At 35.9% G+C, this 16,840-nt stretch overlaps 1 protein-coding gene across 1 annotated transcript in view; it reads right to left on the bottom strand.

Annotated features, from left to right (window-relative positions):
• Positions 1–16,840, bottom strand: part of LOC107723796 (platelet-derived growth factor C-like) — a 59,416-nt gene that overhangs the window by 8,772 nt on the left and 33,804 nt on the right. Inside the window, exons 4-5 of the mRNA XM_016532496.1 lie at positions 15,377–15,572; positions 1,322–1,502 (exon numbers count right to left, since the gene is read on the bottom strand). Coding sequence (XP_016387982.1) covers positions 1,322–1,502; positions 15,377–15,572 — 377 coding nt within the window. The remainder of the gene's footprint in view (positions 1–1,321; positions 1,503–15,376; positions 15,573–16,840) is intronic.

The raw sequence follows: 16,840 nt of genomic DNA, 5'->3' as shown, positions 1-16,840 counted from the left end.
TTTCTATTTGAATATATGAATATATGAATATATTTTAAAATGTAATGTATTCCTGTGAAGGCAAAGTTGGATTATTTGATGAATACTAAGTCCAAAAAATCTGCATTTATTTTTAAATGTAACAGTCACTTTTGATAAATTTAATGCATCCTTGATGAATAAAAGATTTAATTTCTTTAAAAAATAAATAAAACCTTACTGACCCCAAAACCTTTCAATAGTAGTGTATAACTTTGTGACTGATTATTAAAATATGCTCTCAAAACTCCCTAAGACTCTTAAAGTGATGACAGTGATGGGCAATATTTTTGTTGGTAGGTAATGTAGTAGCACAGTTACATCATTCAGGTCTCAAATCTGCGGAAATGCAGGCCAGGTCAGAAAATGAACTACAGATCAGCATCAGCACTTTCAATAGAAAAGCAGTATGAGATCAGAAGGAAATGGCATATGAAATGCCATATGTTTTTCTTTTATTTGAAAAGAAAATCCACAGCCACATTTGTCCGGTCTAATTTTAGTGGCCTATCTCACCACAATCAACACTAAAATAATTAAGTTTCAGCAGAATAGATACAGCCATTATCTATCAGGAGATAAAGCACACCTTTGTTCACTGGAAAACAACGACAGCAATTTTCGAGCAATGTTGCAAAGCGTTCAGACACGCTCTAAAGCCTCAGTAAACAAATGCAAGGGAAAGTGGAGTCATAAAACTTTGACAGGCATCACACATCAAAGCCAAGCATGTCTATTAAATCATTTTAGGGGAATAATCCTTTTCAAATGTGCCGTGTGACGCCTGTCAGGGTGTAAATTAAAGGGAGGAAACTGAACCATGGCCAAGGTGGAAAACACAGTAGCCCGCCCCACTGTGGTTTTCACCACCACAAGAAGTGAAACATTGAGGAGAAGGTTTCTGAGGTAGGAATATGATTATAACTTGAAATTTTCAACTTAGTAAGTGCCATTTAAGGTTGCCAGGTCATTTCAGAGGAAGGGATGGTGAATACAGCAACAGATGCATTGTAATAAAATGGGACTATGTTTTAGTTCTCAGTATTTTTATTTTTTTTTAAGTACATACAGCATCTCTTCAACTTTTTAAGTGTCTCTATGCAGCAAAGCTCACTGAATTTCTCACAAACATAAAATTATACTTTGCACACTGTGTATTTAAGTTAATCAGGTGGAGAAATAATATAGTACATGGCCATTAGGGATTAACAAAATGTGTTCAGTAAAAACACAACCAGCCCTCTCAGTAAATGCTGCATAAGCATTGCATGAGGAAGAATGTGGCACTTGAGTCGTTCCTTACCTGTTGAAGCAAAGAGTAACGGATGCAGAATCCTGGGTCTGAGGGAAAATATTCATCAGAGACTAAGCGGATCAGGATCTGGTTCCCCTTTGATACCTGGGGCCCTGGAACCATCTCTGAGCCACACCAACGACCCAACACCATGCCTCCGACAGGTTCCTCCACCTCCACATAATCATACCTACAACAGCAAAACACACCATTTCATGACAAGAGATTCATCAGTCACTAGCATTGATGTCCTGTTTACATTAATCTTTGATGATCTCATCATAAACAGTTGGGCAAGACAGATCGGCACTTGTGGCCTTTTATGAGTGAATTTCAAGAGAAAGGATCTCTGATTTTGTGACAACAAGCAATTATGAACAATAAAACACAAAAAGTTAATTGTTTTAGTCATGATCCTATATAAACAGTCATTTGGATGCATGTCATTAGTTGTTGATGTGAAATAATCAGAGGTGCATTTACGAATGTGGTTTAACTGATTGCATGTCAAAACATTTTGAAAGCTGTTTACATTTGCATTTAGCGCGGTCTAGTTGGGATTGGATTAGCCAAAATCATCTACACTATCGTTCAAAAGTTCAGGGTCAGTGAGATTTCAAAGAAATTTACACTTAATCAGAATGTATGCATCAAATTGCTCAACAGTGACAGTAAGAGACATTAATAATGTTACAAAAGATTTCCATTTAAAATAAATGCTGCTATTTTGAGCTTTCTATTAATCAAAGAATCATGGGGAAAAAAGTATAACGTTTCTACAAAAACAAACAACACAACTGTTTTCAACGATGATGATAAGAAATGTTTCTTAAGCATCAAATCAGCATATTAGAATGATTTCTGAAGGATCATGTGGCACTGTAGACTAGAGTAGTGGCTGGTGAAAATATTAAATTTTTAAAAACATTTATTTTCAATTGTAATAGCATTTCACAGTATTACAGCTTCTATTGTATTTCTGATCAAATAAATGCAGCCTTGGTGAGCATAAGTGACTTCTTTCAAAAACACAAAAAATCCCAGACTTGAACAGTAGTGTATATATTCATATTCAGAACATATTCAGAATAACTTTGCATTGTTTTATCAAATCAGCACAAGGAGGCTTGAAGGTTGGGTGTCATTTTTCATTTTTGGTTCTGAGTGTTTAGACCCCTTTTTGTGTGTGTGTGTGTGTGTGTGTGTGTGTGTCACATCTTGTCTGCAGAGACACCTTCATCTAATCGATTTTTGAAGGCAGCATAGATGTATCCTTCGCTACCTATGATATCCCACAACCCTGTCTGTTCAATTCAGTGACAGTTAAGTTAAAAAAACTTCTGATGTCATTTCTAGCAAGGAAATAGTACTGTAGTAATTAAAATCTTTTTTTTTTTTACCAAAGCTTTCCCTATTTAGTTATAGATCATTCAACTATTATGCTGCCTCAGATGTCTGTCTGAAATCAGTTTTGGGTGGTATCTTTGTGCACAAATGCTGCTTTCAAAGTCATTGACTGATAGGGCAGCGAGGCAACAGTTCAGCTGCCTATAAGCAGACGCAGCCCCTATCAGAAGTACAGGCTCATGACAGGAGCCCAGAGGAGGGGCGTGACATCAGTCTCGCCAGCAGCATGCGACAATGCGCACCTGATGCTAACTGTGTCTCATCACCATTGCCATAAATCCAGCATCATGTCCTTCCTGTTGGCCACCAGCTCTGTCACAACTATATAGTTAATTCATCACTGTCTCCTATATCATCCAGTGTGAGGGAAGGCTAACAGCTACGGGGCATCTAAGTGTAGGTCTAATGCTTTGAGGGGCTCCACAGGGAACTATGGCAATGAAGCTATTTACAGACACACTATTAAACACAGACATTCAAAAAAGGCAGTGAGGAAAGATGGGAAAAGTAAAGAGAGGAAAAAACGGAAGGAGAAGGATACTGAGAAAAATTGAGCTAAAATGCTTGGGAGAAAGTGAAGAGAGAAAACGATTAAATGAGAACTACGGACATGTAAGCTCATAAATTATATTTATCTGTATTTGATCTCAAGTTAATATGCTAACGCATTATAGGCTTTTCATAAGTTACAATAGCCGTGACCTAGAAATCCATTCTCACAAGCATTTAATGAACTGAATAAGCTACGAACCGAAGCATGGCTAAATGTATCATCTCAATCACCTTTATGGCACTGCGGTCCACAGAGACCATGACAGCTAAGTCTATCTATTATTATGACGTCCAAAAACATATTAGATTCTGGGACTACTCAGGTATCCCAAATCAGCGCTCAGCTGAAGAATTGTTTTGTACTACACCTACTTCAATCACATTTAATCAAGTGATATAAAATAAAAATTTGTCAAAAACAGCACAAATTTAACTGGTTATAGAGTATATTTTCAATACAAGAATGTACCGCACCTCTATACAAAAGTACCCATACAGCAAATTTATGTACTGACAGAGTTGTTTTCCCAATCTGATTGCTATTTGCAGAGGGCAAACATAAAAAAAAAATGGACACAAGACCACATATACACACACACATGCACAGCATAAGTGCATGTATAATGAAAAAAGTGGTAAAATCAATTTGCATTGGGTACAAGTGGGTTAAAAAAAAATCTTACCTTTTCTGAAGGATCAAGTGACAGTGAAGACTGGAGTAATAGCTGATTTTTAACTTATATTTTAAAATATATTAAAATAGAAAAAAAAAGAAGAAAAAAAAAAACATCATGCTGACACCTGGATAAACTGGATTCCAGTTTTTTGCGTTGAAGGCCACATGCTGAAGTGGCACAACTTAATGAACTCACCCATTATGTCTCTCATGGCCTTCTTTCGGGCCCTAAATTACAGTCTTTGATGCAACTTGGCCTGAACACAGTGGCCTGAGCAAGGAAAGAAAAAAAACAGCAGTGTTGAAGTTGTGTTATTCCTGCCTGTATGGCCTCAATGCTCCTGCAGTGTTCAGTAAAGGCTGGTTTCAGTGGCCACAGCCAAAGCCTGGTACTAATCATTTGATTGGACAGGAATACATTCCCGTTCCTTCCACGTGCCAGCACAGCTGTTTGGCTTTCTGGAGTCATTGTTTAATCTTTGCCCAGCCTGACACTAATGCTTCAAACCACATTCAATATAAACAGCACAGGTCGTCACGCACTGCACTAAAAAAAAACATTGAATCCCTGATTTTCTAACACATCCAGCTTTGATTTCCTCAAAGCCAGTCAACAGAGCAAAAAGCCTGAGGGCTGAAAGCTCTCTGATGAATCTGTGCAGATACACCTGTAGATGTAGAAGAAAAATCATTAAGTGCAAACTGCGATGCAAAGTAATAAATATCTTGGGCTCACAAAATAAAATGACATATACATTTATAAAATGCGATTAGCCAAAATTAAATGTTAAGTCAACATCACACATTAGCTAATAAATACAACATACTATCAATGTTCACTCTGCCTGTGCTTCTGTTCTACCTAAGAAGACTTGACTCGTCTCTTCCCAGTGACACTTGTGGCAGATGGCTCATCAATAATGTAATGTGATTTCACTATTACCAGGTTTACATGCATACATTCACTCCACAGAAGTTAAAGTAGGACAGAAGCATGAAAGAGCCACAGATATCTTTTAGAAAATATGGCACAGCATCAAAAAACAAACACTGGGTGTCTTGAGTCCTTTTAACAACAGAATGTTCATACAGAATGCTTAAAAACAAGCCACAATGAGATTTTAGCTAACAGCGCATGTTGCAAACCAACAACACTTTATAAGCTTAATCATTCTCTGTTATTAAAATGAATGCAAACAATGTTAAGTAATCACATTAGAGAAATAGTGCTATAGATTATGGCAAAATATATTAATACAATACTATTACAATTTAAAAATATTTAAGAATACATTAAATAGAAAACAGTTTTTTTATTTCTGTGATGGCAAAGCTGATTTTTCAGCAGCCATTATTCCAGTCTTCAGTGTCACATGATCATTCAGAAATCATTCTGATATGCTGATTTGCTGCTTAAGAAACATTTCTTAACATTATTATCAATGTTAAAAACAGCTGTGCTGCTTAGTTTTATGGAAACCAAGATACATTTTTTCCCCAAGATTCTTAGCTTTTTTCCAAGATCCTTAGATGAATATAAAAGTTAAAAAGAACAGCATTTTTTCGAAATAGAAATCTTGTCACATTATAAATATCTTACTGTCACTTTTGATCAATTGAATGAATGCTTGCTGAATTGATTAATTTCTTAAAAAAAAAAAAAATCTCACTGATCCCAAACTTTTGAATGGTAGTGTGCTCCATAACCAAAATAAATAAATAAATAAAAATTCTCCCTCAGCATGGTTTATCCATATCCAACTTCAGAAGACAACAGAGACACTTATTACACAAAATGTTAATTCAATATTGGTGCTTTTTGTGAATTATTTAAGTCCACAGTTTGAGAAACTCTCCTAGATTAGATTTATTCTATTACAATTCAGTCTTCAGAGTTAAAAAAAAATTAATTATCTATCACCATAAACCTCAATGAAAAATACTCTTGTAAATGAAATAATGTACTGGTGATCACAATTCCTAATTGCAGTGATGACTGAATCTTACTTCTTATTCCCTTTCAACACCCTTAGGCTTTCCATCAAAGACAGAACCAACATTGTAAAAGTACAAAAGTAGTACAGAAAATCTGGCCCAGTTTTCTCATCAGTCTGAACAAACATACAGGATGATGAGAGTTGTCTGTAGTGGCCTATAGGCTCTAGGCTGGGCTTTGCTGGAGGCAGTGTGATAGGATTCAGCATGCAGCTTTATTACAGTTTATTCCAGCCAAGTTGCTTTGATTCAATCCAAACAGAAGAGGCTTTTTTCTTCATTAACTGGCATAAGATCATCATACCAATGTGTATTAATTCCTTTACTGCTTTTCAGTATGTGGTTGCTCTAATTATTTAAACTGTTAGCGTTCCACTGTACTGCCTGCAGTATTTCTGCGCATACTTAAAACCAAAGATAAAGGTTTCAGGAAAGAAACTCTAATTGAATTTGACACACATTTCTTGAACCAACACAAATAAAGGTTCACAACTCACCCTGTTATGATCAGAAAATGGTAATGGTGTGATATAACATTTGTTAAACATGTTCAAATGGTGCTTAAAAACATAAAACCTGTCTAATCTGGCTAAAGACAAACAATTATCACGTGTGTGAGCCCATGTATATAGTCTCTCATTACCATTTAGAGCTCTCCAAACATCACATAGATCATATTTTTCAATGAAATGAATTAAATGTTTATGCGAAGCCATGTGAGGTTCAACATGATTTCTGTCCATATCAAGTTCAGCACAATTAAAATCACCCCCTAAAAACAAAAACTCCTCAGTACAGCAATTTTGTAAAGTTGAACAGAGGGTATCTAAAAACAATAATCTTTCCACAGGTGCAGTTGGAGCATAACTGCAAATAAGTACAACAAAACTTTCATAAGTAGCTCTAACTTTTAACAGTCTACCTTTAATAATCTCATTTACATCATATGAAATTGGTTTAAAATTCCTACTAAACAAAATGGCAACTCCACCACTTAGAGTAGAACTGTGACTCAAAACAGATATTCCACTGAATTCTTTCATCCAATCAACAACATTATCTGAGCTGTCTCTTGTAAAAAAAAAGCTATATCTATACTTTTCTGTTCAATTTCTTCAAAAATAATTTGCACCATTAACATTCAAAGAAGCAAGATGCACTTCACTCATTATAAAAAGGAAAAATAAGAAAAGATACATCTTACCAAGCCAAAGAAGAAAGCTATTCTTAGTCTTCATAACAAACAGTATCATTATTTAGAGCAATGCAGACGTTCCTCACAATTTATTTTAATCTATAAACTTCTTTGTTGGCAAAGCAGTCCCTAGAAAAACTGTACCAGTCCCCATCAAACTTTTTGCTCTATCAACAAATTGCTTCAGATCAGGGAAATATTCTTGTACTTGTACTCCTCTCTTATTTTTTGTTGATCTGAGGAACAATTTTATGTCTTCAAGTTCATAACTAGGAGCAATGGGTTCACTTTGCGAGAGACTCACGCTGCATTCAGAGGAATCGCTGTCACTCTCTGTGTCCTGCATTTCATTACCTTGTAACTCGTCAGTTTTGCTTATTTTCGCATCTAATGACTTGTTTTTCATTTTTCTTTTTTGAGGGGTCTTAAAAAGAAGCTGTTCTTTCTCCATTGTTAACTGTGCCTCCTCACAAATTTCGTTAACAGCAACTTGCATCTGTTCATTGGTTGTACTTTCCTTTTGTTTATCTGTCAGAGAAACCAAACTCATTGAGTCACTAGAAACAGTAGCTGCGGGCATGTCATTAGGGACTGACTCAGTTTGCCCACTCCGAGATGAGCCCGCTTCTGCCTCAATCTCCCCTGGAGCGTTTTCAACGGTCTCTGTCACAGCCGAGCCTTCTCCCGTCACCGCTACAGCAGCCTCCACTACACCGTTATCTTTGCTACCTAGCGCATTCTCATTCTCTTTTTCGCCTTCAATATTTTTACCCGGGCAGTTTCTAATTAAATGTCCCGTTTTTCTGCATCCAAAACACTTAATCTTTCCAGTAGTAACAAAAATGGTATAGCTGAAATCATCAATCCGAAAGTTAAGTGTTAAGTCTAAATCAGCATCATCTGGGATGATCATGTAGACGAATCTCCTAAAAGAAACTATATGTTTCAATAAAGGCGATTCGCTACTGATTGGTATCTTTTTAACTGGCGACACCAACTTGCCATAACGTGACAAAGCTTGCGTTAAAATCTCATCACTCACAAAAGGTGGCACGTTAGATAAGAGTTACTTTTTTAGCAGGTAAAGAAAGTGGGAGGACCGAAACAAATTCTCCTCCAACTACAATTCCCCGCTCTACCAAATCATTTGCTTTATCTACGCTATCCAGAAAAACCACAATCGCATTATTCATCCTGGAAGCGGATAAAACACCTGAGTGTCCAACCACCTCCCCAACAGCCAAGCAACAGTCCTCCACACTCAGCCCGGACGCCACCTTAAGGCGTCTCGTGAGTGAGCACAAAACCTGTACCCGCTGGGCCGACATGCTTCCTAAAAACGGATAGCACGCGGCCCTAGGTGTAACACAACAGCGAGGAAAGGGGAAAACACAAAAACACAAACAAACAACAAACAAAACCAGCGTAGAGAATAAAGAGAGAAAAAAAGTTCACTCACACCGCACCAAGCTCACACCACTCCGTCCACTCACGCTCAACACCCGCACCGGAAGTGAGAGAGAGAGAGAGAGAGAGAGAGAGAGAGAGTTTGTTCATCACTTGTACAAAGATGACTTAAATAATGATTTATTTGGTATGGTATGAGTGGAATGTTTGCCTACGAGGAGACTCTTTTGGTTGTTATACCTTTAATTCTTTTCTTGGTAACAGTACTGTAGATTATTTCATCACAGACATTGATCAAGTGCATCTCAGAGCATTCACAGTCAGTCCTCAAACACCTCTGTCAGACCACTGTAAGATTACACTCTATCTAAAACCAACTCAAAACTATGAAATATGCAGACAGCCCTCTCAGTTACTACGGCTACATCAATCCTACAAATGGACAAAAAACAGCGAATAAAACTATCAAAGTGCAATAGAAAGTCAAACTATCAAATTACCATTGGACAAATTTATAATTAACACATATCCACAAAATAAAGTAGGAATAAATCTGGCACTAAAGGACATTACAGATATATTCCACCAATCAGCATCCATGTGCAATTTGACAAAAAATAATCAGAAAGAAAACCAAAAAACACCAATGAAAAGTGCATCGTCAATGGTTTGACGATGAGTGTAAAAGAATTAGAACGACAGTACGAAATCTTTCAAATAAAAAAACACAGATCCTGACAACCAAGAACTCCGCCTTCATATCATATCAATATCATGAAGCTCGTAAAGTGTACAAACAAACTCTAAAAGCAAAAAAGGAAGAGCATACAGAACAATTATTTCAAACAATGGAGGAATCAATAAATACCAATAACTTTTGGAACAACTGGAACACTCTCTATAGAATTGGCCATTCAAAATGAGAACATATGGAGGACACACTTTGACAATCTGTACAAAACAACTGAAACAAATCCTGCTCGAAATGAAATAAAAACCTAATTAGAAATCCTGAAAGAAAAAAATAAAGACAATCAGAATCCCCTGGATTTCCCAATCACAGTAAATGAGCTAACAGACAGACTACATGCACTAAAACCCAAGGCATGTGGCATTGATGGAATATTAAACGAAATGATCAAATACACAAATGACAAATTCAAAACTGCAATAACCAAATTATTCAACATTGTTTTGAGTGTAGGATATTTTCCAGACACCTGGAATCAAGGCCTGATTACACCCATCTTTAAACAAGGAGACAAGTTTGAGCCAAGCAAGTACAGAGGCATATGTGTCAATAGCAACCTGGGGAAAATATTCTGTTCGATTATTAACACAAGATTACAAAACTTTCTCAAAACCCACCAAATCTTGGAAAAAAGTCAAATTGGATTTCTGCCCAAACACAGAACATCTGACCACATTTATACCCTCAACACTATCATTGATAAGTACGTACACCAAAAAAAAAACCAAAATCTTTGCTTGATTTATTGACTTTGAAAAAGCTTTTGATTCAATCTGGCATGAAGGACTCTTTCTAAAACTACTGGAAAATGGGATTGGAGGGAAAACTTTTGATTTAATCAGCACCATGTATAAAAAGCCAAGATTTCTCTAAATGGGAAAAAGAAGAAATTTAAATTATGCATACCATAATTTGTAAGAACATCTTAAAAGTTAACAGAGCAACCCCAAACAACCCATGCAGAGCTGAATTAGGACAATACCCATTATTAATTAATATTCAAAAGAGAGCTCTGAAATTCCACCAGCACCTGAAATGCAGTGATCCGAGCTCTTACCAGGCTGAAGCCCTGCAGTGGCAGGAGCAGAACCTGCAGAAGAGCACCCTTTTACAGCAGGTACTCAAACTACACTCAAACCAGCACAGCCCAAATCCGGCCCAACCAAATCACACAGTTACAAAAACAAAATTACATTGCCTATTGAAAAGATGCTACTAAAATACAAAAGAAGATGGAGCTGTATTTACACATGAAAAGAGACTACAAACCATCAGAATACCTGAGCTGTGTACAAGATCACAAATTAAGAAAGACACTAACAAAATACAGAGAGTGAGTGATCACTGTCTGGCTATAGAGAGAGGATGGCACAGACAGAGATGGCAGCCACGAGAACAGAGACTATGTTCACTGTGCTCGCAGAAAGAGGTGGAAACAGAGGAACATTTCTTACTGCACTGATTACTACCACAAACAAATTAAACCAAATTTTATGGCATTACCAAATGCAGAAAAATTGAGTCACATTTTAGGGAAAAATTCCAAAATGATCACAACAGCAGCAAGATATGTATCAGCCTGTCACAAACTAAGACTGTCAGCCAGTGGACAAAACTGAAGCAAGATCATTTCTTACATGTTGTACTGTTGTGCAAAGTTTTTTTTTTTTTTTAAACAATGTCTTAAATATTTTTCTTGTTTCTTGTTTGGTGAAAAAAAAGAAAGAAAGTATACATGTACCTATTTACTTAATTATTTTACAGATCTATTCTTGTTTTGTTTATGTATTATATAATCTTTAATTCCTTATTCATGTAATGGACAATGCTTTGGCAATACTGTGCAAGTCATGCCAATAAAGCTCATTTGAATTTGAATTTGAATTTGAGAGAGAGAGAGAGAGAGAGAGAGAGTTTGTACATCACTTGTACAAAGATGACTTAAATAATGATTTATTGCTGGTGCAATCATACAGACCCAGTCACTGCATGGCTGCAAGGTATATAAAACATACGACACAAACACACACACAAACTCTTTTCCAGGTCAAATACATTTCCTCAAGGCCACATCCTATGATTTAAACAAAGTAGACAAGCAAGCACAGATTTATAGCATTATTGTTGGAAATTAGGAAAGGGTTCTGTCCTATTATGTTCACCTATCTGTTTAATATGTCTGTGGGCAGGGAATAAAGCTTATTTATACTTTTAAGTCAACATATAAAAAATAATGGATGCTGTTTACTTTATACACCTTCCTGTGAATATTTAATCCATGTTAAAAACTACTGTGTTTTCCTCATTAAGCCACACATGCTATTGGATAATGTTTAACAAAAGGCAAAAGCTATAGACATTAGCATTAGACATTAGAATATCATTATATCTAACTATATTTGCAACATTACACCCACGTTTTACCATCCAACCATCTCCTGATGGACAAAAGACATTTCTTCTCACTGAATATCAGAAACATTAGGGAAGTAAAATGGGTTGCGAATTGCAATTTGTTGATTTTAAGAGATAGAAGACTAATATCTTGAATCGGTAACACTGCTTTTAAAATCAGGACTAGAGGACAAAAGGGTCCATTAAAGGAACAGTTTACCCAAAATTAAATCACTTGCTCACCAATGGATCCACTGCAGTGAATGGGTGCCATAAAAATGATCGTCCAAACAACTGATAAAAACATCACAATAATCCACAAGTAATTCACATGACTCCAGTCCATCAATTAACAGTTTGTGAAGTGAAAAGCTGCATGTAAGAAACAAATCAATCAATAAAACATTTTAACTTTAAACTGTTGCTTCTAGGTAAAACAGCTCTATCCATAATATTGCCTTCTCTTGAAAAAGAAAAAAAAAATGCATAGAGATATATGCATAGATCAAGCACAGCCAAAAACAGTTCTAAACATATATGCTGGTGGATTTTAAAGTGAGAGGACAACAGAGGATGGACTTTTTCACTGGAGGAATTGATAGTATGGATTGTGGATTTGTATTATTATTTTTTTTTTACGGTTTAAAGTTAAAATGCCGTGATGTACTTTTTTCTAACAAACTGTTCACTTCACAAGACTTAATTGTGGATTATTGTGATGTTTTTATCAGCTGTTTGGACTGTCATTCTGATGGCACCCATTCACTGCAGATGATCCATTGGTGAGCAAGTGATGTAATGCTAAATTTCTCCAAATCTGTTCCAATGACCCAAAGATCCACCCTCAGGCCATCCAAGATGCAGATGAGTAAATTTCAGCAAATTTTCATTTTTGGGTGAACTATTTCTTTAACCAAAATGGTGTTAATGTGCAGTTAACATGAAGCCACTAGGAGGCGCTACACATATAGCTGGCAAGACTCCAGAGGTTTGCTAATAAATGTGTATGAAAACACATTATGTAATTGATTGTTGACAAGAAATAAAACTATACTGATTTACTCTAAGCACAAGATCACTGTATGTCACAAATCATTTCACAGATAAGGCTTTCAGACAATGAAGAACCTTTCAGAGGTAATGTGCACAAGTCAATGGGGCATTAATTAAGACAAAATATGCTAGAAAAACATTATTATTTATCAATAATTGGCAGAGGTCTACAATAATTTTTTCCACATGAAACCGTCAGCTATGTGAAGGTCATCATCTAGATTCTGGGAAGCAGAAATGCACAGATGTGCACGTCTGCAATCGATTGCACTATACAGCAAAACAGAGGCATGGACAGAGGCCTGGAAGGAAGGAAGGAAAGCTAGCCTGTAATTGAAAGAGCCTTTAATGCGGATTGGCTGGCTGGGCTGTGTGTGACCTACACTGTGTGTGAGTGTACATCTACGATCGTATGCTTCTCCAGAATCTCAAACAGATGCTATGGAGTTACATAGGAGACTAGGAACTAAATATGCACAAAGTAGAAAGGGCTGTTCTTTATGTCATCGTATCAGTCATGGAAAAAAATAAATATATAACTGAACATAATCACTCTAGGGGTGGGCTTTTCATTATTCATCAGCCTTCTTGCAGCACAGCCAATCTCCCAAATGGCCTCTTTCGACTCTAAATCTTAAAAAATGGACTCGGTCACAACAAGCACATACATCTCCACATACACTTATACTGCTGCATTGTATATGGGTGCTTTATCTTAGGTCTGACCCTGTCAAGAGAGTGCAATGGATGCCTGATGCTGCGTTTAGTAGCGCTGATTTGTTGCATAACGCTAAGCAAATATTTGAGCACCTGAAAGGAAACGCTTGGGAATTTTTCAAGCTCTCAAATCTTCTAAATCTCCTCCTCTCTACAGTTTTTTTGGTTCAGCCTTGATGCTATACTGCAACCCACCAGTTTAAATCAACTGCCAGCTTTGACTTGTACTAGACAGTCACTGCCCTGATGAACCATTTAAAAAAAAAACTGTTTAATTTGTCAGATACCACAGAAACATGGCATTTCTGAAATGTAAAATAAAAATTTAAGTGCTGAGTCCATATGAGTCATGATGATTACCTAAACAGTCTTATGAATTAAATAGTAGAAAAAATTTACAAATTAAAATGAATATTAATAAATATAAAACAAACAAAGAAATACATTTGAAATAGTATCCGTTTACAAATTACAATATGAAAAATAAATCGAATAAAATATAAATAAGAAAAATAAATCAAATCAAATATAAATAAATGAAAATCAATAGTAGACAAGTTTTACAGTTTTAAATAAAAAAAATACAGGATAAATGTACATTTTCCAATAATTTTCCAACTTAAGTACCACCTTCATGAAATGACAACCCTCCTCCCCCAAAAAATTCAACCGCGAGATGCAACGCAACTGCCAAAAATGTTGGAAAATAAACCAATAATACAGTGTGAATAATAACAATGATAATAATGGACTGCATGTTTAAAGATATGAAAAAAAATCAATGTTGACTTCTAAAGCTACTTTTTGTAAATGTATCTGTTTGATTTACTCATCTACCACAATAAATGTCTTTAATTGTCTTCATTTACTCATTTATTCTCTGTCTCCTACATTATTATTCTTTTATTCTCTGTCTTCTACATCTGCATGTAAGTATTGTCCATCTCTACTGTGCATGTGAGGTCTAGCCAGTGACCAAAGGGTCAGGGTCTCTTACTTGCAAATGCCGTCCTCGGCATCCTCCAGACCAAAGCGAGGATCAAAGGTCAGCTGGATCCTGGAACTTTCTGTGACTGCCACCAGCCGCCACACTATAACAGTATTCCGGGGATAAGTGTTGGGAAAGTCAGGACTTTGAATAATTCCATCCCCAGTGACACTGAGGACCTTCTCGTGTTGAGACTCATGCACTCCTACAGAACAGAGTGAGGGGGAAAAAAAAAAGGTTTATTAGAACATTTTTGAACCTGCATAACTCACCAGAGTGGAGAAAGAACACACTATACAGTCATTAGTGAATAGTTCTTTCCTTTTTTTCTTAATGCAAATTAACATCAAAAAGTATAAAACAAACAAAGAAATACATTTGAAATAGTATCCGTTTACAAATTACAATATGAAAAATAAATCGAATAAAATATAAATAAGAAAAATAAATCAAATCAAATATAAATAAATGAAAATCAATAGTAGACAAGTTTTACAGTTTTAAATAAAAAAAATACAGGATAAATGTACATTTTCCAATAATTTTCCAACTTAAGTACCACCTTCATGAAATGACAACCCTCCTCCCCCAAAAAATTCAACCGCGAGATGCAACGCAACTGCCAAAAATGTTGGAAAATAAACCAATAATACAGTGTGAATAATAACAATGATAATAATGGACTGCATGTTTAAAGATATGAAAAAAAATCAATGTTGACTTCTAAAGCTACTTTTTGTAAATGTATCTGTTTGATTTACTCATCTACCACAATAAATGTCTTTAATTGTCTTCATTTACTCATTTATTCTCTGTCTCCTACATTATTATTCTTTTATTCTCTGTCTTCTACATCTGCATGTAAGTATTGTCCATCTCTACTGTGCATGTGAGGTCTAGCCAGTGACCAAAGGGTCAGGGTCTCTTACTTGCAAATGCCGTCCTCGGCATCCTCCAGACCAAAGCGAGGATCAAAGGTCAGCTGGATCCTGGAACTTTCTGTGACTGCCACCAGCCGCCACACTATAACAGTATTCCGGGGATAAGTGTTGGGAAAGTCAGGACTTTGAATAATTCCATCCCCAGTGACACTGAGGACCTTCTCGTGTTGAGACTCATGCACTCCTACAGAACAGAGTGAGGGGGAAAAAAAAAAGGTTTATTAGAACATTTTTGAACCTGCATAAATCACCAGAGTGGAGAAAGAACACACTATACAGTCATTAGTGAATAGTTCTTTCCTTTCTTTCTTAATGCAAATTAACATCAAAAAGGATTTAGCTTCTACTGTTCCACATTAAAGCCCAAATAATATGGATTATGCAGTGCATTGTGCGAATACTAAATAATTGATCACACAAAGAAAGGATGAATCAAACTCAAGGCTTCTGTTTTTTATTGAGCACTGATTGACTGCAAACCTGATAATCACATTAAGGGACTGATAAAAGGAAACCACGCAAATGATTTTGCCTTGTCAATACCATAAAACCAGTAGAATTATGTTCTAACATTTGCTAACACAGCATATGCTTAATGAACCCCTGTGTATCAAAGCAATATTGTGCTTTGATGTTGCTTCACCATAAAAGTTTCCATTATAGATCTAGATAAGAACGATCAGTCAGTAGCTATAAAGTTTTATTTATAGTGACACTACAGCTGGCAATGACCTTCCTAGCTGTAGCAGTAAGATAAGAATTAATGCTATACTTCGAAAAACATTATTTGGGTGGTGGAAACTTGTGAAGGCTACTAGGACAGATTGTTCTGCTACAATCAATTTTATCTTTAAGAGCTCTGATATTTTAACAGTTCAGAGAAATGCAAGGCCGAATAAGTCATTTTGAGCTCAGTGCTTCTGGTTTAGCAGCACGAAAGAGGTAAGGCATGCCAAGAGTTTAGTCGTTTAAAGTACAGAAATGATTACATACTGATTTTACTTGCTACTCTGTTATGACAAGATTTACAGAGTTGTTCCTCCCCAGAGGAAGACAATATAATGGCTTCCTCAATACAGCACAAATAAAATCAACTTTAACCTGCAGCTTTGCCAGGAAGGGAAAATGAGCTCATCATGTGCTGACTTCCAATAGACTTTTCACTTGAAACTGTTATCCAAAGGTCATTCTTAACTCTTAATCCATGTTTCACACTGTTATTCTAGGTTAGTAATTAATCTTGGGTAGTCCGGATATAATGTTACATTATGTATTTTTAAAGTCGATATGCCTATTTGCGTTTATGAGATTAAAAACATTGATTGGACAAGTACAACACGCAACAAGCACACAAATGATATAGGCCTAATATATATACAGTATATATATATATATATATAGTATATAGTATATATATATTATTATTTTTTTTTTTTTATATATATATATATA

Source organism: Sinocyclocheilus rhinocerous, unplaced genomic scaffold (assembly GCF_001515625.1).
Source record: "Sinocyclocheilus rhinocerous isolate Xijiao unplaced genomic scaffold, SAMN03320098_v1.1 scaffold1085, whole genome shotgun sequence".
Classification (NCBI taxonomy): domain Eukaryota; kingdom Metazoa; phylum Chordata; class Actinopteri; order Cypriniformes; family Cyprinidae; genus Sinocyclocheilus; species Sinocyclocheilus rhinocerous.
This window is presented reverse-complemented; position numbering and strand designations above follow the sequence as displayed.